Source organism: Anolis sagrei, chromosome 4 (assembly GCF_037176765.1).
Source record: "Anolis sagrei isolate rAnoSag1 chromosome 4, rAnoSag1.mat, whole genome shotgun sequence".
NCBI lineage: Eukaryota > Metazoa > Chordata > Lepidosauria > Squamata > Dactyloidae > Anolis > Anolis sagrei.
Genome location: NC_090024.1, coordinates 210,832,630 through 210,859,194, shown reverse-complemented (window position 1 = coordinate 210,859,194; position 26,565 = coordinate 210,832,630). Strand labels below are relative to the sequence as shown.

Genomic DNA, 26,565 nt, shown 5'->3' with positions numbered 1-26,565 from the left:
TGATGCTCTCAGAAGCTTGTACAAATTTTAAATCGTTTTCATTAACATTAATAAAGGAATTTCACAAATTTCAGAAGTGCATAGGGGTTTCTTGAAGCGATCTTTCTAGTCTCACAAGTTTCCCAGTAGGCATGCAAACAGAAGCCAGCCCATCTGGTACGCCACTTGGACAAGACTAGCCTGGGGAAGAGACATGACAGCACTCTTCAAACACTTATATTGAAAATGCCAAAGGCTTGTTTTTTGCTGTCCCAGGAGGTAGATAGTATCTATCAATATTTCATTAGGGCAGGGTGGATTTCAGATGCTCATCAGAAGGAACATTTCAATTGTAATAGTAATTGGTTATTTTCACCAGGAAAATATAAGAAGGAAATCGGAGAGCATTAAATTGAACATTGCAACAGAGTTAAAAGCGAGGCTTGGTGGGAGTCATTTCAATCAGCAGCCATGTAGCTCCATAGTGCTGATCCCAGCCATCTCCTCTCTTCATGTGGCTTCCTCTTATCTACTGCTGAAAAGACCACGGAAACTCCTTAGTTCCTTCTTGGGATTGGTAGCCTCTTTCTGCCCTGCATTCTCTACCACTATGGTAGGTGACCATAGGATAATAAGCTTCCTGTCGAGCTGTTCCCAGAACCTGGAATATTATTGTTAAAATGTAATGCATTAGAACAACGATTCCCAAATTCTAGTCCTTCAGTTGTTTTGGATTTCAACCCCCAGAAGCCTCAGTTCCTTTGATCAAGGATCATTGATTCTGGAAACTGAAGTTCTAAACTCCTGCAGAATCAGAGTTTAGGGAACACTGCATTAGAACCAGCTATTACTTTCAAGGGGTAAAATATTGATTTTTTTTTTTTTAAAAAAACTAAGTACTGTTCAAACCAACATTTACCCTTAAAAAGGATGACATAGTCCTTCAAACTCTACAACCAATATTTCCTCCAAAAGGGAGTAACATTTCACCCAAAAGGGAGTAACTTGATATGTAGGTACATTACTTGAATGTAAAAATATAATTCTACCCTTTTTATTCTGGAAGCATTTTTGTGTAAAAAAAAAATGTTCCTCTTGAAAGAGAAATTGGGTGCTAGTCTCTAGGGAGAAGTTTCTACTTCCTCAGTTCTCCAGTTTGAGATGTATAGCTCTAGGTAGAAAATACAGTAGGTTTTTTTACTATTTCTCACCTGTTATGTCAATAATGAGCCAGTCATCTTCCTCCTCCTCCTTAGAAATGAAAGGCTTGGGTTCCTCAAAGTCTTCAGGTGCACTGCTGTCACTGAAGAAGAGGCTGGTGAGGCGCTGGAACATGGCTGGAGACTGATTTCTGAGGTGGTCTTAGAAGAAAGATGGCAATGATTTCCTAGATGCTGTTCTGCTACAGCAGATGGAACTGGAAGGTGCTGATGGGGAGAATGCTGATGGGACAATTCCTTCTGAAAGGCAGGAGTTGTTCGTTTCCTAGTGAAATCTTATCTGAGTTGAGTTACATATAGTGCAATCATAAGGTTCTTCACTTGGCTTCAGTGCAAAGGCCTGCAAAGAAAGGAAAAATGCATTCAGGCAGTCTAGGAGACAAAAGTTGCTTGAATCACGAGGAACTCAGATGGCTTGTAGAAAGGCGGGGAAAGAAAGTCTTGCATGGCTCATAAGCCAATTAGCCATGGCCATTTCCCTTGAGATTGCCCTCTATATAAACTGTAGAAGTGTGACAAAAACATTTTTCCACATCTTTTTTTTTTTTTTTTTTTTTTGCTATTCTTATACAATTGGATGGCAGGGGAGGGGAAATTACTTTTGGGAAATGTTCAAAGGAGAAGAACATTTCAGATAAATTCTCATAGGTGGAGTGGCGAGGTCTTATGCTTACCCTATTAGATGGGCCTATGCGTTTCTCTCTCTCTCTCTCTCTCTCTGTGTGTGTGTGTGTGTGTGCACGCATGCACATATCCTCACTCCTATTGGACAATCATTTCACCAACACCATAAAACCCTCATTGACTTCCCATATTTCAGGCAAAACCAAGGTGAAGACTTCAAAAGGTAACTCTTTCCCCATGGGAATTATGCAGTAAGAAGTGTGAACAGCCAGGAACAGACTCTACAGAATAATGTAGAGTTGTGCTGAAGGAACTAGAAAATCCCTAGAGATGACCCTTTTTTTTTGGTCAGATGTAGATGAATGAAACCATGGGAACTGGTCTTGCAGAGACTGGAGACATACTGTAGTGTGCTTTGGATTTTGTTTTGTCATTAGAAGGTAAACACATTCGTTATTTTTAGGTCTAATTGCAGACATACACACCACTGGACAAATTCCATTATGGGAGATGGAAGAAGTTTGTTGCAGGGAATACTCAGGACGATTCTATACTGACATTATTATTATTTTATTCATTTTTCATAGAATCATAAAGTTGGAAGAGACCTCGTGGGCCATTCAGTTCAACCCCCTGCCCAGAAGCAGGAAGCACCCCCAACAGGTGGCCATCCAGCCTCTGTTTAAAAGCCTCCAAAGAAGGAGCCTCCTCCCCACTTTGGGGGAGAGGGTTCCACTACTGAACAGCTCTCACACTCCGAAAGTTCTTCCTAAGGTTCAGGTGGAACATTATCCCACTTTTCTCCCATGGGTGGGATTCAAAGTGGCCTACAAAGGTTTATGAAACACAAATACATAATATATGTGATCAATTAAAACATCATAAGCCTATTTAAAGAAAATAACCCAGTTTGACTACACCATATACAACAAATTAATAACTTACAACAATTACCATGAAAATTTCCCCTAACCTCAGGCCAGAACTTGAACTATAATCCAGTCCAAAGCCAGTCTGAGATCAGGGTATCTACAAAATGCACAAACCTCCAATGCACACTGTAGTATGCATTAAGCCTGAAATAGCACATTAAAAAACTCACCAGAAATTGTGCATTAAAAAAAAAACTCACGAGAAAGTCTGGAATTCGTCAGATAACGTGATACAGCTGATCAGAGTTTATTCCATGCAGAACTCAAAACCAAGACAGAAATATACAGAACACTTCTCAAGACATCACTAACACTAGTGCTGATGCACTTTTTAAAAAACATCAAAAGGTAGATAAGTACTCCCTTTGAGGAAAACCACATCATGAACTTCCCACCTTTTGTTCACATTTCCTGCCATGCTTAGAGCAGATCGCAAACAGACATGGTGATGCGCTTCAGTGCATCTCAGCAGACTAGTTAAGAAAAAAAGTCTTGGGCTTGGTTCCAATCTACAATCAGTGGATATCGTAACCAGTGCTCCAGCCTCTGGTTCCTGGAGCCATTATGTAGGCTCCAGACTGCAAAATGGATTCATTTTAATCCAATACATTATCTTTAATGTATTAATTTTAGCTAACCAACATCGCATGCTATTTCTTTTAGGATAGATATTTACAGCATTCCTTTTACTCCAAGTATTTGGTTTGATACTATCTGAAGGCTGGAGGTGCTATGATTACTACAAAAAACTACTGAAATTACAATATAGTCACAGATCATTTGTGGATAATAGCCATGAAGAAAGAATCAGGATTCAAATGATCTCAATAGATTGGAGAACTGGTTGAAAAGTGACAAATGAAATTTAACAGAGATAAATGTAAGGTACTACACCAAAGCTGGAAAAAATGCAAAGGTGCACATGACTTGCCACAAGCACATGTGAGAAGGACTAAGTAGAACACAAGCTAGAGTCAACAGCGTGATGCAGCATTCAAAAAAAAAAAAAACACCAATGCAATTCTAGGCTGCAGCAACAGGAACATGATGTCCAAATTGAGGGAAGAAATAGTACTGCTGTATTCTGCTTTGGTTAAACTGTGACCATTTCTGGGCACTGCATTTTAAGAAGGATATTGACAAATTGAAATATGTCCAGAGTTAAGTGGCCAAGATGGTGAAAGATCTGGAAGCCAACCCCTATGAGGAATGACTCAGGGTACTAGCTATATTGGAGAAGAGAAGACCAAGAGGTGATGTGGTAGCCACCTTTAAGTGTTTGAAGAACTACCATGTAGAACAGTGATTCTCAACCTGTGGGTCCTCAGGTGTTTTGCCTACAACTCCCAGAAATCCCAGCCAGTTTACCAGCTGTTAGGATTTCTGGGAGTTGAAGGCCAAAACATCTGGGGACCTACAGATTGAGGACCACTGATGTACAAGATGGGGTAAGCTGATCTCTCACTGCTCCAGATACAGGCATTCCAGATTTTGAAATACCTGTATTTGCATGACCAAATGGATTCAAATTATAAGAAGAATTATTCTTCCTAAATATCTGGGAGAACTTCTCATAATAAGAGTTGTTTGACAGTGAAGCAAATTGTTCAGAAGGTGATAGAGCCACTTCTTTGGAGGTCTTTAAACAGAGGTCGGGTATCCATCTCTCTACTCAGTTTTAGTTGCATATTCCTAGCAAATATTAGACTAGATGATTCCTCCCAGCTCTATAATTTTATCCCTAACTACACTCTTTCACATCCCAATACTTCCCTTTCATTTCCAAGAATAATTGTTCCAACCATTTACATGATGTGACAGCACCAAATGTAACACAGACAGTAATTTAAGGTTCAAGAACCCAGAAATTCTTGGTTATTAGTACTTGGAGGTAATTTATGAGCAAAGATCAGTAAGCTTTTCAAATATATTCATACCTGCCACATTATTGATTGCATGAATGCTTTGTTTTGTTGGCTCCTTCCATCACTTGGCCTGGCTGAAGAGGGTTTACTCTCCTCATCCCACCAGCTCTGTCCAAATGGATTTGCACTAAAGTGTGGCTTGGCTCAAAGATAGATAGCTGCTCCTTCTTCCTTCATGATGACAACCCTTATTTTGCCAAAAACTTTTAGTTCAAAGTCTTTTGGGGACCTCCCTACACATAACAATGATGGCTTGCAGTAATCACCTAGGGAGGGGGCTGTAATGGAAGCCATTATGATGGCAGCAAACACTTAAACAACATGGCACCAGTGAATAAATCCTATAGGAGCAGGCGATGCTTAGTAGGGAGGTGTACCTCACAGGTCTGTGAGATGAAAAAGTTGCCATTTATTTCTACTTGCCACTTATATGTTACATCCATTCCTGAATTTCGATTATTTAGAAATAAGCCCATTCACTTTACTGGTACTCAGTGTTAAGGTAAGGTTTCTGGTGTACACTCATTTGGAAATAATTCCCATAGAATTCCAAGGTTTGCTTTCACATAAACATGTCAAGGGTTCTATTTGTTGGCAAAAGCTGTTTCCTGTGTGGCCTTTGCTTCTGTTTGTATTTACTTTGAATTTCATGAGTGTCCCTGCTTAAAATGGACTAGATTTCCCAGCAGGTTTAAGTTTGATGTATTGTTTAAAAGGATTCCCTGCTGTTAGTTGCCATGCTATCAAGCCACAATTTTACTGCCTGGGAAAGGGAGAAGGGCTTATAGGAGGATAACAGTCATGACAATATTGTTGCTTTTGTTGTTTAAGATTTAAACATAATGTGATTGGCTTTCAGTACAATGTATTTCTGAATATCGACTGGGATATTTGTTCCTCCATTTAGGAAGCAGATGTGTGATGCTAGAGAGCCCCGTTATTCCTGTCAAAAGTATTACAGTGGAGAAGGAGGGATAGATGGATACAATAAAATAACTGTCTCAGAGCCCTTCCACACAACTGAATAAAATCTCACATTATCTGCTTTGAACTGAAATATATGACATTGTGGACTCAGATAACCCAGTTTAAAGCAGATATTGTGGGATTTCTGCCTTGATATTCTAGGTTATATGGCTGTATGGAAGGGGCCTCAAGCAGCATATTTTGGATAGTATGAATTCTCAGGGTGGTCTGCGAGAAGGCCTTACTGGTACATTATTTAAACTGTTATGTTTATTCATATCATGATCTGATCACCATGCTCAATATATCCCATATGCATGGGGGTATTGGGATAACGATACAAAAGGTTTGCTAGGGTAGATCCTCAGGCTCCCCCTTGAATCAAACCCAGCCCCCTCACCGAATCAACCCCTCGAATCAAAATCCTGGCTACGGGCCTGACTGGGACCCTACGCTAGTAGCTGGGACCCTATGCTGGTTGCACAATGCAGGGCAGAATTAATGAAGGGTAGACGTGCGCAACGCGGGTGAGAAAGGGGGGGGACAGAAGGGGGGGGATGACAACAAACAGCCAGGCATACTGCTTAAGGTGAGTGAAGTAATGTTAGAGTTATTTACCATTAAATGATAAACAACAGCTTACGAAGACGGTAAACGGGATAGAAATGTTTCCTCTCCCTCTTTCTGGTGAACAATGCTCCCAGGACTCTGACACAGCTGCATCTCTCACTCACTCCACTGTCTCACGCACTTCTTCCCTTCCTTAATTCAGAGCCACATTACACAATTAGTGTAGCATTGGGTCCCAGCTATCATACTTTTGCCCAGTACCTTTTCTCAAATGGTTGGGACCAGAAATATTCTGGATTTTTTCAGATTTTGGAAAACCAGTATTTGCATATACAGTACACATATAAGCTATTTTGAAAATAGGGCTCAAGTCCAAGCACAAAAGTTATTTGCGCTTCATATACATCTTATAAACATACACAATATTTTAATAAACATCTGCTTGAAGCAATGTGTACATTGAACTATCAGAAAGCATAGGTGTCACTATCAGAGCCATCCATGTGGACAATTTTTGGGGTTGTTCAGATTTTACATATCAGCTGAGGACTAAGGGCCCTTCCATACAGCCATATAATGCAGAATATCAAGGCAGAAAATCCCACAATATCTGCTTTGAACTCAGTCCACACTGCCACATATTCCAGGTCAAAGCAGAAAATGTGGTATTTTCTGCCTTGATATTTTGGGTTATATGGCTGTGTGGAAGGATCCTAAGAGGATATTGAGATGGGGAGAGAGAAACTAGGGCCCCTTCCACACAGCTGAATAACATCCCACATTATCTGCTTTGAACTGGAATATATGGCAGTGTGGACTCAAATAACCCGGTTCAAAGCAGATATTGTGGGATATATTTTCTTCCTTGATATTCTGAGATATAGGGCTGTGTGGAAGGGGCCTAGGACATTTAACAAGCAATTGAACAAAGCGGGATAACAAAGGATTAAATGGGACAGTTGGAGTGTATGGGTGCAGATGCTTACCAGGGAAGGACTTTCTTTGCATAGTAAAAGAACAGCTCCATGTCTAAAGGTGGTCAAGTTTTCCCTTTTCTTTGTGATATGGTTGAAGGGTTTGTATAAATATGGAGGACTGAGGCTATGGATTGTCTACGAGCAGTGTGTTGGGTGGGGTGTTGCTTATTATATGAATCCCTGGTTTTAATAGGAGCCTTTTAGAGTGTACAACATGCACTGGTTCCCCTTAAAGCCCACTCAAACCCAGCCTTGAGTCAGAGACCTTCACCAACAAGCTCAGCTGTGCTCTCTGTAAGGACAATGATGGATTTTCAGCCCTTCAACCAATCAGCAAATCCCTCCTGAAATTCAGTCCCATTAGTGATATTGAAAAGAGGATTGTGGGGCAGTAGCAGCAGGCAGGCGGTGGAAGGGAAAGGCAGGCAGTGGAGGGGGAGGCACATTCATGTCACACAGCAGTGAAAGACAGCTGAGCACGGGAAATGTGAGCAATGCAGATGGTACACATGCAAGGGGGGAAAGGGGACAATGCTTCAGCCAGGCAATAGAGGGATGAAGTGGGGGAAAGCAGAATGGAGTGGTCCAAGCATCTGCATGGGTGCGTGCGAAAAAGACACACAATTAGCTCTTGATAAGGAATTATTATATCTCACGCTACTACCAATAAGAGGGAAAACAAACTATGTTCTTGGGTTGCTGTGAGTTTTCCGGACTGTATGGCCATATTCCAGAGGCATTCTCTCCTGACATTTCACCCACATCTATAGCAGGCATCCTCAGAGGTTGTGAGATCTGGGTTGTTGTGAGTTTTCTGGACTGTATAGCCATGTTCCAGAACCATTCTCTCCTGATATTTTGCTTGCATCTATGGCAGGCATCCTTACAACCTCTGAGGATTCTTGCCATAGATACAAGCGAAACATCAGGAGAGAATGCTTTTGGAACATGGCCATAGAGCCCAGAAAACTCACAACAACCCAGTGATTCCAGCCATGAAAGCCTTCGACAATATGTTGTGAAATCAGTTGAAAAAATCCCCATTTGCCTAGTTTCCAACAGACCTCACAACCTCTGAGGATACCTGCCATAGATGTGGGTGAAACTTCAGGAGAGAATGCTTCTGGAACATCACCTTACAGCCCAGAAAACTCATAGCAACCCAGTGATTCCGGCCATGAAAGCCTTCAATAATACAAACTATGTTCTTGTTTTGTAAAAGAAAAGGAATGTGTCTCTGCAAAATGCAGAATCTCGGAAAGTTACATTTTTGGACTGTGAGCCATTTTCCTCAAGCCTCCTTTAGTTTGTAAAATGCTTTTTCAAGCAGACTGCTTTCTCTCTTATGCACCTTCAGAACAATTGTGAGATTGCAGCATCTGTTTGTGCTAGAATCATAATGCACACAGTATTTTGGGCTTCCTATGAATTATCTCCCCCAAATACATTCACCCTGCCCCTTTTTATTGTTTGACACACACACACACACACACACACACACACACACACACACACACAGATTGCCTCCCATATGAGCCAGCATGACATCATAGCTCTGTGCACTATGACGCCATTATAGTGGTGAAATGATATCCTTCCTCCAAATTGTAATCTGATCCCAGAAAAGGAGCAAGGCTTGCCTAGGGCATGCATCCTGAAGTGCCACTTGGGCCAGTCTACTTTATGGTCCCAGTTGCCAGAGCTTCCCCCACAGCCTCAAAGGCAAAGGCTGGCCTTTGGATCTGAGAGCTGCCTTCTGAGAGTGCTGTCATGCAAACTGGTATGTTTCCCCACCCAAAGCATGCCCACTAGACTACCCCTGAGCATACAAAATCAGAGTAAAAGCACAATTGAACTTCTGCACAATGTAAGTAGGAAAGGAGCTCATGAAACCACAAGATAATTACAAAGTGACAATGTCATGTGGTAAGACATCACCAAAGATGCTATTACCCTAGTGCAGTTCTGCTTTATCTGCCTCAAGTGATAAGGCCCTGTATTTCCCAGGATCCCATAGCCAATGTGGGCATCAAGAATGCACATTGGGCACGCTACTAATGAAAATTCCCTCCCAAAAGTTTTTTTTCCAAGCTCTGGAAAATGTCATCTCTAAAGAATAATGAAGGAAAAGTGCCTGATCATTGAGATAGGCAAAAGACAATCCTGTGCTATCAGGGTTTCTTCAACATTGCAAGGGTCTCCAGGATTTAACACACATTTTGGATAAAGGATACTCAACCTGTACAACTGATCTCTCAAGAGTCCAGAGTAAGTTCCTTGCAGCCTATAATTCTCCCTTCATTTCACACAAATGCCAAAAGACGGCTATATTTTCAGTAGGCTCAAATGTTATCAAACTCATCTTTTGGAGAAGAGCTTCTGAATTCTTTCCTTCTCATTATTTTTTAAAAAATAATGCCGGGTCTGATTTTAGTTGCATTAAAAGCCATCAGTGATCCAAGCTGGTTTTCAGAGAACCAAGTATGCTGTGGGGATGCCCTTTGCAGAAGTCTGCAAGATTTCATCATAGAACACCCAGTAAGAAAGCCCTAAAATTTCACCAGAACACTTTTCATAATATCCTCCCAAATTACTGTAAAGAGTCTTGAAATGATACTATTTATCTGTTGTAACAGACACAAATAAGAGATTGAGAGGCATCTGTTTACTAAATTATTTTCCTTTTTTAAACAGACATGGCTTGTGCTTATAACTAATTGTAAACTCCAACTGTTTCGCCGAGCCAAAGCCTGCAGGATTTATAGAGTATTTTGATTAATATCCATGATTTTTGCCTGTTCCGCACTGATGCCCCTTTAGCTTCCATGGCTTCTTCCTATGGAATTTTGAGAAGTATTTTCATGAAATATTAGGAATATGATCCTGGAGAGTTTTAGTGTCACAGAATCCTGGAGCTTGAAGGGACCACAAGGGCCTGCCACACATCAAACTACAAATCTCAGAATTCTGTAGGATCTACCCATGGCAATTAAAGTGGAAACATAGTACTTTAAATGTGTAGTATGAAAGAACCATAGAATCATAGAATCATCAAGTTGGAAAAGATCTTGTGGGTCATCCAGTCCAACCCCCTACCAAGAAGCAGGAAAATTGCATTCAAAGCACCCCCGACATATGGCCATCGAGCCTCTGCTTAAAAGCCTCCAAAGAAGGCACCTCCACTACACTGGGGCAGAGATTTCCACTGCTGAACAGCTCTCACAGGAAGTTCTTCCTCATGTTCAGGTAGAATCTCCTTTCCTGTAGTTTGAAGCCATTGTTCCCCATCCTAAGTCTCCAGGGCTGTATAAAACAAGTTTTCTTCTTCCTTCCTACGACCTTCCCCCATATATTTATACATGGCTATAATGTCTTCTTCAGGTAAACATGCCCAGCTCTTTAAGCCATTCCTCATAAGGCTTGTTCTCCAGACCCTTGATCACTTTAGTTGCCCTCCTCTGAACACATTCCAGCTTGTCAACATCTCCCTTCAAATGCGGTGCCCAAAACTGGACACAGAATTCCAGGTGTGGTCTGACCAAGGCAGAATAGAGGGGGAGCATGACTTCCCTGGATCTAGACACAATACTCCTATTTAAGAAACATATGTTATCTCCTGACATCACTGCCACAGTTTTCCTCCTCCCTGGTTCAGTTGTAATCTTCAGAACATCAGATGAGAAACATTTCCCCCCTCCACCAACAATATTTCCTTTATAATATAAATATTTGAGGATGGCTTAGTTTCAAATGAACAATACTTATTAGTCATATAAAACCTGGTCCTAGTGGAGCAGAAAACTGCTAGAACTAATTTGCTTATATGAATCAACACAGCAGAAGTATGTGGCTTCCTCATACAGTAAATTTCTGGTGTCATGAAACAGGCAGAACATTACTAGCTACTGTTATCCCTGCATTTGTACTCCCAGAATCGCTTGTGGGATTTTCTAATGGAGATGGCACACACACAAACACGCAAACTTGGTTGAATTTGAATTCTATACAGTGTGTGTGTGTGTGTACAGGGGTGTGTGTCTTGTAGGTCTTTTTCTGGTTTTATTCAGGCAGAAAGTATCTTGGGTTTAGGTAAACGGTAGTATTAGAACCCATGCCTTCCCACAACTGACACAGAAATGTTTACTTATTTGCAAAGCTCTGTGCATTGCATACATCAGAGAATATAATTCTGATTATAGTTGAATTAAAAGGCATGGAGAGCCTAGATTTTATTGGTAAGTTCCAACTGTATTGGTCTATAGGACAAATGGTTGAACACTAGGTCAACACATAAGCAGATCTCATTGTTTCAATGGATTCCTTCTAACTGGATGATCAGATGGAAATCCACAAATGCTTTCAGAACCATTTTATGTGAATCAGAAATACAGGAAATTTGGCCAAGGGCCTCTGGCTTGAACATGGGGAGGCAAGTGCCCACTCACCCACACAACTGCAGAGCAAATGAAGCGTGTTAGTTCAATATACTCTGTCTCTTTATGTGACCCAAATTCTGGAGCAATCTGTCCCAGCATGATGTGGGAAGTAGGGGATAACTGTGTGGCTCTCCCCACTCCCCTACTGTGCATATAGCAAAGAAAGTGACACAGCTCAGACTCTCTATCAATAAGCCTAGCAGGGGCCATCTGCTCACAGTGAGAGGAGATTACGCTTTCAGGAGACAAAGGCTTTCTCTCTCTACCTCCCTCTTTCTCTTGGTCCAGCAGAAAGAAAATGAAGGCTGGCGCCACCAAGTTCTGTTATGGGAAACAAACTCTTGTGTATAGACACACACACACATATACTTCTACTGCTTCTGGGTAGTCACAAATTCTTCCCAGGTCTTGTACTGGAGGATGCTATTGTGCAGTGATGAAAATAATTCTACCAGTGGGAGAAGCCTGTGAGCTCCTAAATTCCACCAACATTGGGGCCAACGGTGGTCATATAGTCCAATGAGGCTCATGCTATCTGATATGGAGTACTGGATATTGTTTTTATCTAATGTGCCAGGAACCAGTACCATATTTTGCCCATTGGCTACAACTGATTCGTTCTTTCCTAGAGACTTACCACCAACTAGAAGCTAATAGTTTATGGACTACCTCCAGATTGGAAGCCATTGGCACACAGACCAGCTCCAATCAGTGGACTACCAATATGAATAGCACTGATCTAGGACTATATCTGGCTCAGTGCAAGATACAAGCATAACAACCTCTGAGGATGCCTGCCATAGATGCAGGCGAAACGTCAGGAGAGAATGCTTCTAGAACATGGCCATACAGACCGAAAAACCTATAACAACCCAGTGATTCCGGCCATGAAAGTCTTCGACAATACATTACAAGTATAACATCCACAACAGTTGGCCACCCAGCTTCAGTTAGATACTTCCAGAGAAAGAAAGCCTTTCAACTCCAGGATAGCCTTCCCCATGTTCTTACTATTAGGGAGCCTCTCCTAATTGTCAGCCAAAATGTGCTTTCTTATAATTTCTGTCTTTTGTTCTGTCTTTTGCCATTGTCTCCTTCCACACAGCCTCTGATCTAGGTGGACCATCTGAGTGTAACTCTTGACTTAACCCTACAGTGTTCCATATTCTTGTATTTTGTTGCTCTTGTTGGGACTAATAATTAATGTTAGATCAAAGACTCTCCCTTCCCAATCACATAAAAGAAACAAACTTGACTATTCGCTTAATATCTGACTTCAGTACTTGGAACTGAATGGGATTAGCCCACTGCCTTCAGATGATTATGACTGAAGGATGTGATGGATGAAGATCCATCACATCCTTCAGTCATAATCATGTGAAGGCAGTGGGCTAATTTAGGGGATGAAGATAGGTGTACATGGCACGCAGAGCTCTCTTGGCCAGTGTGTTGGGCAATGAGTTAAGAGGAAAGGGCAATGACCTTCCATTGCTACTCCCTGAGGCAACTGCCTCCCCCCCCCCCCCCCCTCTGCTTAATGGTAGAACTGAAATCCAATTTCAAATGAGAGGGAAATGCAATTTGGGAATCAGTTTGGATATCAGCACTGCAGACAGTCTGTTCGACTCTCTCTATCAGCTCTTATTTACAGTCAGAAAAAGAAGCTTCCAGTGGCACAAATGCAAGCTAGTTTAGCCCCAGAAATACACCAGTCTCTTTACTCTGTCTTACAATATAAAGGGATCACATCTTTGTAAATCCTTTACATTTGTGTTAGTAATGTACAATATGGATTTTTTAATCTTTTTTTTTTTTTGCCGGATGAACAGAAGATCTTCGTTTTTCACATTACCCTGGTTGTGTGTACTATGTGATGAAAAATATATTTGCCCAAACAAACCAAATTTTGCACTGACTCATATCAATGACAAAAAGAGAGCAACTCTGCATTGGATTGCCAGTTTGCATCCAGGCTCAATTCAAAGTACAGGTGATGATCTATAAAGCCCTTTATGAGTACAGTAGAGGTTAGCTAGCACATATCTTCTTAAATAAACTACTCTGGACTCTGACATTTATGTACTATTTATTTACTATATTTATATCATGCCCTTCTTGACCCTGAAGGGGACTTAAGGCAGCTTACAAGAAGAGGCAATAATTCAATGCCTTAAAACAATTTAACAGTAAATCAACATTTGGTTAAAAATCTAAACAAAGTTAAAAACAATTAAAATATAAACATTACTTACTGCTATAGAATCACATTATCCACAATCAAGGTCAAGCCACTCCAATGATTGTATACATACATCCAAATTCATCTATTGCACTACATTAGTTGCCAAAGGCTTGATCCCAGAGCCATGCTTTAACCTTTTTTCTACCTGTCAGGAGGGAAGGGGCTGATCTGATATTGCTGGGGAGGGAGTTCCACAGCTGAGGAGCCACCACTGAGAATACTCTGTCTCTCGTCCCCACCAACCATGCCTGTGAAGGAGGTGGGACCAAGAGCAGGGCCTCCCCAGAACTCAGTCTCCGAGCTGCTCCATAGGTGAAGATATGTCTAGACAGGTAAGCTGGGCCAGAACCGTTTAGGACTTTATAGGCTAAAGGGTTGTATGCTCCCTGTGTGGTGCTCCAATGAGCAATCTGGCTGCCGCCCGCATCAAGAAAAGCCCCTCTCTCAGTCCCACCACTAGCACAAACACAGCTTTTGGGGATGTGAGAAAGGGCCTTCTTGGTGGTTGCTCCTGAACTATTTTGTATAATTTAAAAGCTCGACATAGAGTTATGTTAGACACTAATACTAAGCCCCAAAATGCTATCTATCTTATTTGGTCAGTTCTCCAGTATTGTCCACACTTTGCAAACATATCTGTACAACCAAAAATACTAGAAACCTGTTTTCAAAAGAAAGAAGAAATGGCAGGTTCTGGTGAATGTGTATCTAGCACTACAATGTGCATTGCTTTTTGGAACCATATTCTCAAGCAGCTATGCCCATTGCTTTAGCTGATTTCATTCCCAATGGGATGTTGATTAACATTTTTCCTGTCATTTGTAATATAGCAGTACATTTTTGTGACTCACACCCAATTCCTTATAATAATCATGATAGATCCATTGAATATCATTCAGTAATTGAGTTGGTAGATCTACACTAGTTAGGACTTGCAATTGGATTTGGGTCTATTAGTCATTGAAGAAAACAAATATATAAGATATATTGAAGAATGGATGCATACATCTGTTATGTCCAAATGAACAAATATGTATTTGTCTAATTCACTGTGAAATCCTCTAAAGTTTATTTGACAGAAGATGCTGATTCTCCACAAAAACATAACAGTTGAATACTTTCTTTCCCATGTCAGGAGCAACAATTCAATACCATCATTAAAAAACAGTATAAGTAATCAAAATTTACCCTTCCCTTATCAAATACATCACATAAAATAATATCACATATCACAAAGACACAGGTACTGCTTCTGCAAGAAGGTAACGGCTCCATGCAGTCATGCTGGCCACATGACCTTGGAAGTGTCTATGGGCAACGCTGACTCTGGCTTAGAATTGGAAATGAGCACCACTCCCAGAGTCGGACACGACTAGATTTAATGTCAGGGGAAACCTTTACCTTTTTATGCCTGCAGTGGGTTTTCTAAGCACAGGGATCACCCTCCAAAGGTTATTGTTCCTTTTTTGTCACTGCAAGAAGCACCTGGAAACTAGATATTATTATATTGTCTTGTGTTGAAAGAAAGGGACTGGATTCATTACATCTATCACACACATTAATTTGAAGGATTCAGCAAGAAAACTGGAAATGAAATGTACTATTCAGTACTTTTGCCTGACCTCTTTGTTTTGTGAGTCAGTCACTCTCCAAAATAATCCTGTTAGGTAAGATGGATGTGGGGGTGGCCCAGGAAACAAAGACCACTGGAGCACAAGGAGTCTACACAGCAGCCAGGGAGAAGTGGGTAGCTCTTATTTTTGTAATGAACTAGGACAGGTTTTCTAGAACTGAACAGAGCTATTACAAGAGTGGCAAAATACCTATTTAGAATGAGAATGTTCCTCCCCCAGATAAACTCTTTCCAAATACTTGAGAGCAGAATGAACACTGAAGACATGCCAAGGGAAACCTTCCAAAACAGATCTAAGAATATCTACCCAGTCATCACCAGTGTCTACAAAGGCAACCGGGATTTATACAGCTTGAGAAATGCTGTCTTCATCACCTCCTACTCAGACTGCATGCCTATGTAAAGAGTAGCTTCACCCTTCACTTTGGTATCTATATTCAACTGTCACTGGGATCTAAATCTGTCGTAGTTACTCACACATGGCAGGAGCCCCCGGTGGCGCAATGGGTTAAACCAGCATTTCTCAATCTGGGGGTCGGGACCCAGGGGTGAGGGGTCATGAAAGGTTGTCAGAAGGTTTGCCAAAGACCATCAGAAAACACAATATTTTCTGATGGTCATGGAGTTTCTGTGTGGGAAGTCTGGCACAATTCTATCATTGGTGGGGTTCAGAATGCTCTTTGATTGTAGGTGAACTATAAATCCCAGAAAGTAAATCCCCAAATATCAAGGTCTATTTTTCCCAAACTCCACCAGTGTTTACATTTGGGCATATTGAGGATTCATGCCAAGTTTGGTCTAGATCCATCATGGTTTGAGTCCACAGTGCTCTCTGGATATAGGTGAACTACAACTCTCAAAATCAAGGTCAATCCCCACCAAACTCTTTCAGCATTTTCAGCTGGTCATGCATGTTCTGTGTGCCAAGATTGGTTCAGTTCCATCATTGGTGGAGTTAAGAATGCTCTTTGATTGTAGGTGAACTATAAATCCCAGCAACTACAACTCCCGAATAACAAAATCACCCCCCCCCCCCCCCACAACACCACCAGTATTCAAATTTGGGCATATTGGGTATTTGTGCCAAATTTGGTCCAGTGAATGAAAATACATCCTGCATTTCAGATATTTACATTCTGATTCGTAACAGTAGCAGTTATGAAGTAGCAACAAAAATAATTTTATGGTTGGGGGTCACCACAACACGAGTATCAAGGGGTCATGGCATTAGGAAGGGTGAGAAACACTGGGTTAAACCCTTGTGCCTGCAGGACTGCTGACCAAAAGGTTGACGGTTCGAATCCAGGGAGTGGTGTGAGCTTCCATCTGTCAGCTCCAGCTTCTCATGAGGGGACATGAGAAAAGCCTTCCACAGGATAGTAAAACCTTTGGGCATCCCCTGGGCAACATCCTTGCAGACAGCCAATTCTCTCATGCCAGAAGTGACTTGCAGTTTCTCAAGTCACTCCTAACATGAAAAAAAACCCCTCACATGTGTCACAGTCTTCATCCAAAACTTTAAAGCATGTGAAGGTAGAAACTCTTGTTTTTTAATGAAGTGGACTATCTCTCTCTCAGTTCTTCAAAGACTACTAACCTTAAATGAATGGTAGTATGAAATGAACTATATTGCATTACTTTCTAATTCAACATGAATTCATTTTCAAACTTTATGACACAACTCCTGTTGTTAGTGCTGACTACAGCAAGGTTACCAAATCAGCTGGATTTACCTGTGTGGAAACTCAAAAGTCAACAATTTATTCCACAGGACTCTCTCTAGTTGGGACTAACTAAAAGGATTTTAGCTAACATGCTTGTAGTTTGCCAGTTATGTGGTATACTTATGACCATGTTTGGACTTAGGAGATCCATGTTCCTTATTGCTTTGAGCTTGACAGAAAGGGCAGAAATCTTTCTCTATAAAAGTTTGTCTGTCTATACTGCAAAGGTTGCTACTAGGTGAAAGATTGGCTGTTGCTAGGTGAAGTGGCCCTCTGTGATGTCAGCCAGAAAGAAAAGTGATATGTGCATGAAGGGAAGCAAAGAAGGAAAAAGACACAAAGACAGCCTGCCCGCTATTGTGATGGAAACATTATGAAATAAACTCTCTCTGAGCTGGAGAATGGAGAAAGAAGGCAGGCAGCAGTCCCAACAACACCCAGGCAATGCCAGGTGTAACTAATAAATATGTATGGATAGAGATGAAACTCTGAGTAGTTCCTAGTACACATGGCTGCAGAGAAAAGCTTGGAACAGTTCCATAGTTTTATCATACCAGTAGTCAACAAAAATCAATAAATGACTATATTCTTCAGATTTAATGCTTAATGCAGACATGAGCAAATTTGGTGTAGATGTATCCTGAGAGGACCTAGGAGGTAATCTATCCATAGGGATACCAAGGTGCTTGTTTATAAAGCTACTGTCCTCCCAACCCTGCTATACGCCTGCGAGACGTGGACTATCTACAGACGTCACATGCAAGCCCTAGAACGATTCCATCAGCGCTGCCTCCAAAAAATCTCTTGGGAAGACAAGCAGACAAATGTCAATGTGGTGGAAGAAGCAATGACCACCAGTATCGAAGCAATGGTCCTTCCCCATCAACTCCGCTGGATCAGCCACGTTGTCTGAATGCCTGACCACCATCTCCCAAAGCAGTTGCTCTACTTCGAATTCAAGAACACAAAACGGAATGTTTGAGGACAGGAAAAGAGATGTCAAGATGGGCTCGAGGCCAACCTTAAAAACTTTGGCATAGACACTGAGAACAAGGAAGCCCTGGCCCTTGAGCAGTCTAGCTGAAGGTCAGCTGCGACCAGCAGTGCTGTAGAATTTGAAGAGGCACGAATGGAGGGCAAAAGAGAGAAATGTGCCAAGAGGAAGGTTTGTCAAGGCAACCCCGACTGGGTCCGCCTTCCACCTGGAAACCAATGCCCTCACTGTGGGAGAAGATGTAGATCAAGAATAGAGCTCCACAGTCACCTACGTACTCACCACCAGGACACTGATCTTGGAAGACAATCCTACTTGGACAACGAGGGATCACTAAGTAAGTAAGTAAGTGAGTAAGGTAATCTGTATAAATAAAAAGGTAATGTTCGTTTGTGGGATTAACATAACTCAAAAACCACTGGATGAATTGACACCAAATCTGGACACAATACATTTATAAGGCCAGCGAATGACTATCACCCATTAACCCCCACCCCAAGCAGCAGAAATGACAATACAGAGGCAGATGCCCGGCTTACTAACAGTGAAGCCCTTGCTCTGCAGACAGCAGGGATGCACCTTTGAGCCCAACTCTTTTCCAGGCTATGTCTAGAGGGAAGGAATGAAAAAGGGAAAGAGAAAGGAAAGAAAAAAGAAGAAAAGAGAGAGGGATGGAAGGAAAGAAGGAGAGAAAGAGGGGGGGAGGGAGGGAAAGAGAGAAGGAAGGATGGAACCAAAGAGCAAACGAAGGAAGGAAGGAAGGAAAGAGGAAGAGAAGGAAGAAAGGAGAGAAAGGAGAGAAAGGAGAAGGGAAAGAAGAATGGAAAGAAAAGGGTGGAAGGAAGGAAAAGGGGACAGATGGAAGGAAGGAGAGAAAGAAAGAAAAGGAGAGAAAGAGAGAGGGAAGGTTGGCCACAGCAACACGTGGCAGGTACAGCTAGTGCCTAGTAAAAAGGTAATGGTTTCCCCTGACGTTAAGTCTAGTCATGTCTGACTCTGCAGAGTGGTGCTTATCTCCATTTCTAAGCCAAAGAGCTGACGTTGTCCGTAGATATGTCCATGGTCATGTATCCAGCCATTACTTTCCTGCCGAAGGGGTATCTATTGATCACGCATTTGCATGTTTTCGAACTGTTAGGTTGGCAGAAGCTCGGTCTAACAGTGGTAGCTCCCCGCAGCATTCTGGATTCAAACTGCCAACTTTTCAGTCAGCAAGTTCAGCAGCTCAGCAGTTTAACCTGCTACACCACCAGGGAGCCCAGGTAATGCCTACCAAGGACATATTTTGTTTGATATAGGTACACAAAACTGGAAGCACTGAATATCAAGAAGCACTGCTTAATATCAAGCAAAAAGTGGGTGCTAGAAACAATATCATATGAAAGCTGACTGGCACAACCTGGGGATCACAACCAGATACAGACATCTGCCCTTGCGCTTTGCTACTCTGCTGCTGTATACGCATGCCCAGTGTGGAACACATATCACCACGCTAAAACTGTGGCTGTGGCTCTTAATGAGACATGCCGCATTATCACGGGGTGTCTGCGCCCTACATCACTGGAGAAATTACACTGTTTAGCCAGTATTGCACCACCTGACATCTGCTAGGAAGTAGCAACCAATAGTGAAAGGACCAAGGCAGTGACATCTCTGGCCCACCCCCTGTTTGGGTATCAGCCAGCACGTCAACAACTTAAATCAAGAAATAGTTTTCTAAGATCTACAGAGACACTCGCTGGAACACCTCAGCAAGTGAGTCCAAAAGTGGCCGGCTCAAACCCAGAACCTCAAATGAGAGATTCCCTCCTGAGCACACAGAAAACTAACTGGGCTGAATAGACTGCACTCTGGCACCACGGGATGCAGCGCCAACCTTAAGAAATGGGGCTACAAAGTGGAATCCATGACATGCGAGTGCAGAGAAGAGCAAATCACAGACCATCTACTGCAATGCAACCTGAGCCCTGCTACATTCACAATGGAGGACTTTCTAATAGTAACACCAGAGGCACTCCAAGTGGCCAGCTACAGGTCAAAGGTTTGCAAACTTTGTGTTTTGTTTGTTTGTTTTTTAATGAAATAGAACTGTTTGGTTCACTCCTGACACGATAAATAAAACAAAACTGGAGACACCAGTCCTGGGGACACAGGGGACGTGCTGGATCTTCCTTTTTCCCCTTTGAGTTTCATAAAATGAGGCTTGCATAGATTTATTTCCATTGCTAATGTTCCTGTGGGACTTGTTCCAAATGGTTCCTTCCTGAAAGCCCCATAATTCCATGGCTTCACCCATAGGACTACCACCATCCCTGTTCTATCAGCACACCAAAGGCTTTCCTTCCTTGCTCAACTTAGGATGGAATCCTGCTTTTCTTAAAATACAAGTTGCTGATTGAGTTCGAAATCCAAGCCATGGGTAACATAAGACCAACAAGGAGAGGAACATCAAGCCCTAGAAGGCCTTGGGCTTCTGCTTCTTTGTAACCCACTCCATCACCTAGCCAGAGTAGCCACCCTTCTTGCTCAACAGGACAAAGATCAACATGCCCGACATGCCTCAGTCTCCATGCCCTCCCCATTCGGAGTTGCCCCCAGCTCTGCCCTCCGAGCCATGGAGCCACCTTCTTTCTCCCTTTGGGGTCAGGAGAGGACAACAGCTTTCCGCGGGAAGCGAGGGAGGGAGGGGAGGAGGCAAAGCTCGGAGGGGGAGGGGGAGGAGGGAGCGTCCGCGGCGACGTCACAATGTCATATGCAAATCGAGCCTGCGTCAGCCCAGGCTTCCAACCCCGGGCAGCCAATAGGAAACGGAAGCCGACCCCTTTCATCTTGGGGATGAAATAATAAAAAGAGAGAGGCCAATAACATAAGAATAAGGCGAGCTTCAAACCCAGGTGGGCTTTTCCTTGGAGGTCTAGTAGCAACAAGGGTCTTCGTCCAAAGATCACCCAACCTGCTCTTTGGGGTGCATTCTACATACTAGAATGAATACACTACCTCTGAGGATGCTTGCCATAGATGCAGGCAAAACGTCAGGAGAAAATGCCTCTAGAACATGGCCATATAGCCCGGAAAACCTACAACAACCCAGTGATTCCGGCCATGAAAGCTTTCGACAATACATCGAATACGGTTTGACACCGCTTGAACAGCCAAGGAATTCTAGGATTGGTAGTTTGGAGAGGCTCTTTGGGAAAGAAAGATGAAGACCTTGTATAATCACACACACCATTCCATACTATGGAGCCATGGCATCCAAGTGGCCACAAACTACAGTGTGTAGATCAGGCATGGGCCTGATCTACACATCCCATTGTAATACCATTATTATTATTATCATTATTCTGACACAAAGACACAGTATGTCACAGGAAAAGAGATATTTATGCTGGATTCTTATCACAAAATCACAAGTCGAACACTTCCCAAGCATCTAGGACTGCGATATTATTATTATTATTATTATTATTATTATTATTAAGCCTTCCCTCCAGCTCCAGGTGTTTTGGACTCCAACTCCCACCATTTGTAACAGCTTCAGCCCCCTTCATTTATTATTATTATTATTATTATTATTATATTTTATTCCATTATTATTATTATTATTATTATTATTAGGCCTTCCCTCCAGCTCCAGGTGTTTTGGACTCCAATTCCCACCATTTCTAACAGCCTCAGTCCCATTTATTTATTTATTTATTTATTATTATTCCAATATTATTATTATTATTATTATTGGACTCAGGCAGTTGGAAAGGAACACCAAAGACCATCTAGTCCACCCCCTTCTTTCTGCCAGGAAGGTAGATGGAATTACTATCCTATTATTATACATTGTTATTACTATTCGAAACACAAGATTAGTACACAGAAGACAAGATCACTCTGCTGGCTGTTGTATTGGATCACACGTCAGACACTTCCCAAGTGTCTAGGACTGTGTGATGTATCAGGGAATAATGCGTGCAGATCCCAGTAAGGTGGCCTTCTGCAGCTGGCAGATGGTAATTTTGTCAGTGCCGATTGTGTTTATAAGTGCAGGCCAAGGTCTTTAGGCACTGCACCCAGTGTGCCGATCACCACTGGGACCACCTTAAGTGGCTTGTGCCATTATTATTATTATTATTATTATTAGAAATAATTTATTATTTCAAATTTGTAATAATTTATTATTATTATTATTATTATTATTATTATTATTATTAGGCCTTCCCTCCAGGTGTTTTGGACTCCAACTCCCACCATTTCTAACAGCCTTGGCCCCCTTCATTTATTATTATTATTATTATTATATTCCATTATTGTTATTATTATTATTACACTCAGACAGTTGGAAAAAACCCCAAAGTTCATCTAGTCCACCCCCTTCTTTCTGCCAGGAAGGTAGATAGAACTACTATCCTATTATTAAACATTATTATTATTATTATTATTATTATTATTATTCTTCAAAACACAACAAGATTAGTACACAGCAAATAAGGTCACTCTGCTGGTTGTTGTATTTGGTCACATGTCAGACACTTCCCAAGTGTCTAGGACTGTGTGATGTATCGGCAAATGATGCATGCAGATCCCAGTAAGGTGGCCTTCTGCAGCTGGCAGATGGTAATTTTGTCAGCATCGATTGTGTTTAAGTGCAGGCCAAGGTCTTTAGGCACTGCACCCAGTGTGCCGATCACCACTGGGACCACCTTTACTGACTTGTGCCAGAGTCTATTATTATAAGACTCAGTCTTATAAGGAAGGGTCCTGAGGTGTTAGGAATGGTGGGAGTGGGGAGTCCAAAACACCTGGAGAGAAGGCCCAAGTTTGCCCAGGCCTGGTATAGAATCACCTACTGAGTTCTCATTTAAGAGAGGTAGTTACCAAGAGAAAGGGAAATAGCTTTGGGGATCTGTGATGCATTTAGATTTATACATTCCCAGCATTTGGAAAAGAAAAACCCTGATCCACATTAAACCCATTTGTTTTCTTTCGCCACAGCTCAATACAAGCTCCCAATCTGCCTCTGAGTGCAGAACTGCCAAGGCTCAAGGCTATAAGGTCCTGGAAGCTGTAGTTTTCTTTCCCAAACTGCAACTCCCATGATCCCCATAGCCTTGAGCCACGTCCCAAGTGTGCATTCATTCATTCCAGATGCTCCCTGCCTTGCAAGGCTGGGGATGAGGAACATTTTCCATTCGCCTCTTTCTCCTCCTCCTCCTCCTCCACTGACCTCAAGGAGCCGCACAAACAAGGGAAGGGATGTTTTGCCTCCTCGTTGCCTGGCTCCCTTCTCTCTCTCCGCCTCCCTCTTTCCTCCCCTCCCTCCCTTTGGAAGGACTATTATTAATATCTGCAACGTTTTCCCCTTCTTGTTATGTCAAGACAAAAGCGGGGCATCCTTGCCTTTTTAAGCCAAAGAAGAGAGTCGATGACAGGCCTGGGGACTGGAGGGGGGACATCTCTGCCTTCTCCTCCTCCTCCTCCTCTTTCTGCCCATCTTTTGTTTCACACTGAATCCCTCCGCAAATAATTATAAAAGCCTCCCAACCATCCAAAAGAAGGTTATGCAAGGATCTGGTTATAAATGGAGGGTGGATAATGATATTTGACTCCCTGGAAAGCTTTAACATGCAGGAATTCTTGGGAGGGTTGAAGTCAACACAAGCTTTTTCCCTTCTTCCCAATTTCCACTCATTTAGAAGCCAAGTCCATTTTATTTTTTTCCAGATTCAACATAAACAATGTATTGTCGAAGGCTTTCACAGCCGGAATCATTGGGTCGTTGTGAGTTTTCTGGACTGTATGGCTATATTCCAGGAGCATTCTCTCCTGATGTTTGGCCTGCATCTATGAGATGCATCCTCAGAGGTTGTGGGGGTCTGTTGGAAACTAGGAAAATATAAACCCCGTCAGGAGAGAATGCTTCTTGGACATGGCCACACAGGCCGGAAAACTCACACCAACTCAACACAAACAACCACCATGTTTTCTAACAACCACCATTGTCAGACTACACAGAGAAGCCACGGAAATTCACAAACATGGGGATAATTTCAACAGAAAGGAAGAAACCATGAAAATGAACAAAACCTGGCTACCAGTATTTTAAAAAAGACTAAAATCAGGAAGGTAAATAAAGAGCAACACTCAAAAAACAGGGGAATTCCAAACAAGAAACAATCAGGGCCAGCTAACACCTCCCAACAAAAGATTCCCCCAAGCAGCAATCAGCCAGGCTTTGAAGCTGCAAGGTTATTTAATGCTAATCAAGGTGATTAATTGCAACATTCACACTTGCCTCCAACAGACAAGAATTCTTTCTCACACCCTGGATATTTCACAGATATATAAACCTCAATGTATTGTTGAAGGCTTTCATGGCCAGAATCACTGGGTTGCTGTGAGTTTTCTGGGCTGTACGGCCATATTCCAGAAGCATTCTCTCCTGACGTTTTGCCTGCATCTATGGCACCTTGATTAACATTTAATAGCCTTGCAGCTTCAAACCCTGGTTGATTCCTGCCTGGGGAATCCTTTGTTGGGAGGTGTTAGCTGGCCTTGATCCATGCTAATCAAGGTGGCCAATTGAAACATTGACACCTACCCTGTTTTTCTGTGGATGCCTCCCATAGATGCAGGCGAAACGTCAGGAGAGAATGCTTCTGGAACATGGCCATACAGCCCAGAAAACTCATAACAACCCACTATATAAACCTCACTTGCCTTTGTTTCCAACAAGACTCCTCAACCTGTGAGGATGCCTCCCATAGATGTCGGCGAAAGGTCAGGAGAGAATGCTACAGCCCGGAAAACTCACAGTGATTCCAGCCATGAAAGCCTTCGACAAGACATTCAACACAAAGGGATTGGTATATTCCACCGCCCAGAGCCTTGCCTTCACCATTTCCCTGCCAACCGGAGAGAGAGAGAGGAAACAAACCACATCAACATCTTCAGAAACAGACCCAAATGCAAATAATAATCATGTTGGTAATAAAACAATGGGATTTTTTGATAGGAAATCGGTGGCTGATGGCAGCCAGATGCCATTTAAAAAAAGACCCTCTAAGTCAGGCTCTGCAAAAGGTCGACCTTGGCATTCAATCCCTTTCTCTGGATCCCACGGAAAGGCTGTCACAGGCACACAAAGAAATCAGTGGGGGAATCAATCCAAAAGGGGAGAAAGCCACACTTACCTTGCCTTTAATGTCATCAAATGTTTTGTAAACAACGCCACACTGTACACACAAGAAGAAGAAGAGAGAGAAAAAAACCCACAAATCTATATATATATATATTTAAATTAAGCACCAGCTTTAGGCAGAGAGAGTCTGTGAGGTAGTTTTAATTGCAATCAACCGAGATCGAGCATAGAAAATTGCTATTTTGTATATATTATATTTAAAAAAACACCTTCCTCTGGGAGGGAGAGAAAAAATATATATAGATCTCGATGCCGGGAGGGGGTGAAGGTGATGCAAATGGTGCCTCTGGTCTTCTCAGAAGATATGCAGGGTCGGCAAGTGCAGGCGCCCGGCCACCCTTCCCTCCCTGGTCCAAACAGCCTTAGAATTCGTATTTTTCCTGTTATTGCTGAATCCCCAGTTGATCTCGGCAGGGAAATTAGAACGTTCAAACAGCTGATGGTGACGTCACAAAGGGGGGACCGCCCGCCGCGGGAGGCGGCCAATGAGAGGCGGCCAACGTCCGAAGGGCGGGGCTTCGGTTGGGCGGTGGGAGGAGCCTTAGGCGCTCCACGTGAGACGAGCCACCCGTGGAAAGGACGCCGCGGAGGTAAGTTGCAAGGCTGGGCCGGGCGGAGTGGGTCAGTGGGACCTGAAGGCTGTGGCGGAGAAGCCAAGGCCAGGGGAGACACTCGAGTCCAGAAACACGAGTGGGAAAGGCATCCCAAGCCCACTCCTTACTCTTCCTTGCCCATAAAGGGACTCAGGAGGGGAAATGTTGCCAGATCACCCTGAACATGCGTGGAATCATATAATCACAGAGTTGGAAGAGACCTCGTGGGCCACCCAGTCCAAGCCCCTGCCAAGAAGCAAGAATATTGCATTCAAAGCACCCCCTACAGATGGCCATGCAGCCTCTGCTTCAGAGTCTCCAAAGAAGGAGCCTCCACCATACTCCGGGGCAGAGAGTTCCACTGCTGAACACCTCTCACAGTCAGGAAGAATGACCACCCTGAACACGCGTGGAATCATAGAATCACAGAGTTGGAAGAGACCTCATGGGCCATCCAGTCCAACCCCCTGCCAAGAAGTAGGAATATTGCATTCAAAGCATGCCTGACAGATGGTCATCCAGCCTCTGTTTAAAAGTCTCCAAAGAAGGAGCCTCCAA

At 42.6% G+C, this 26,565-nt stretch overlaps 1 protein-coding gene across 2 annotated transcripts in view; it reads right to left on the bottom strand.

The window, feature by feature from the left end:
* Positions 1–25,878, bottom strand: part of TP53INP2 (tumor protein p53 inducible nuclear protein 2) — a 38,860-nt gene extending 12,982 nt beyond the window's left edge. The window contains exons 1-2 of one of the 2 annotated variants that reach the window (XM_060772322.2): positions 25,407–25,878; positions 1,191–1,539 (exon numbers count right to left, since the gene is read on the bottom strand). In XM_060772322.2, coding sequence (XP_060628305.1) covers positions 1,191–1,314 — 124 coding nt within the window. In that variant the 5' untranslated portion in view covers positions 1,315–1,539; positions 25,407–25,878. The remainder of the gene's footprint in view (positions 1–1,190; positions 1,540–25,406) is intronic. The other variant, XM_060772324.2, reaches the window with a different exon arrangement.
* Positions 25,879–26,565: the final 687 nt, after the last annotated feature.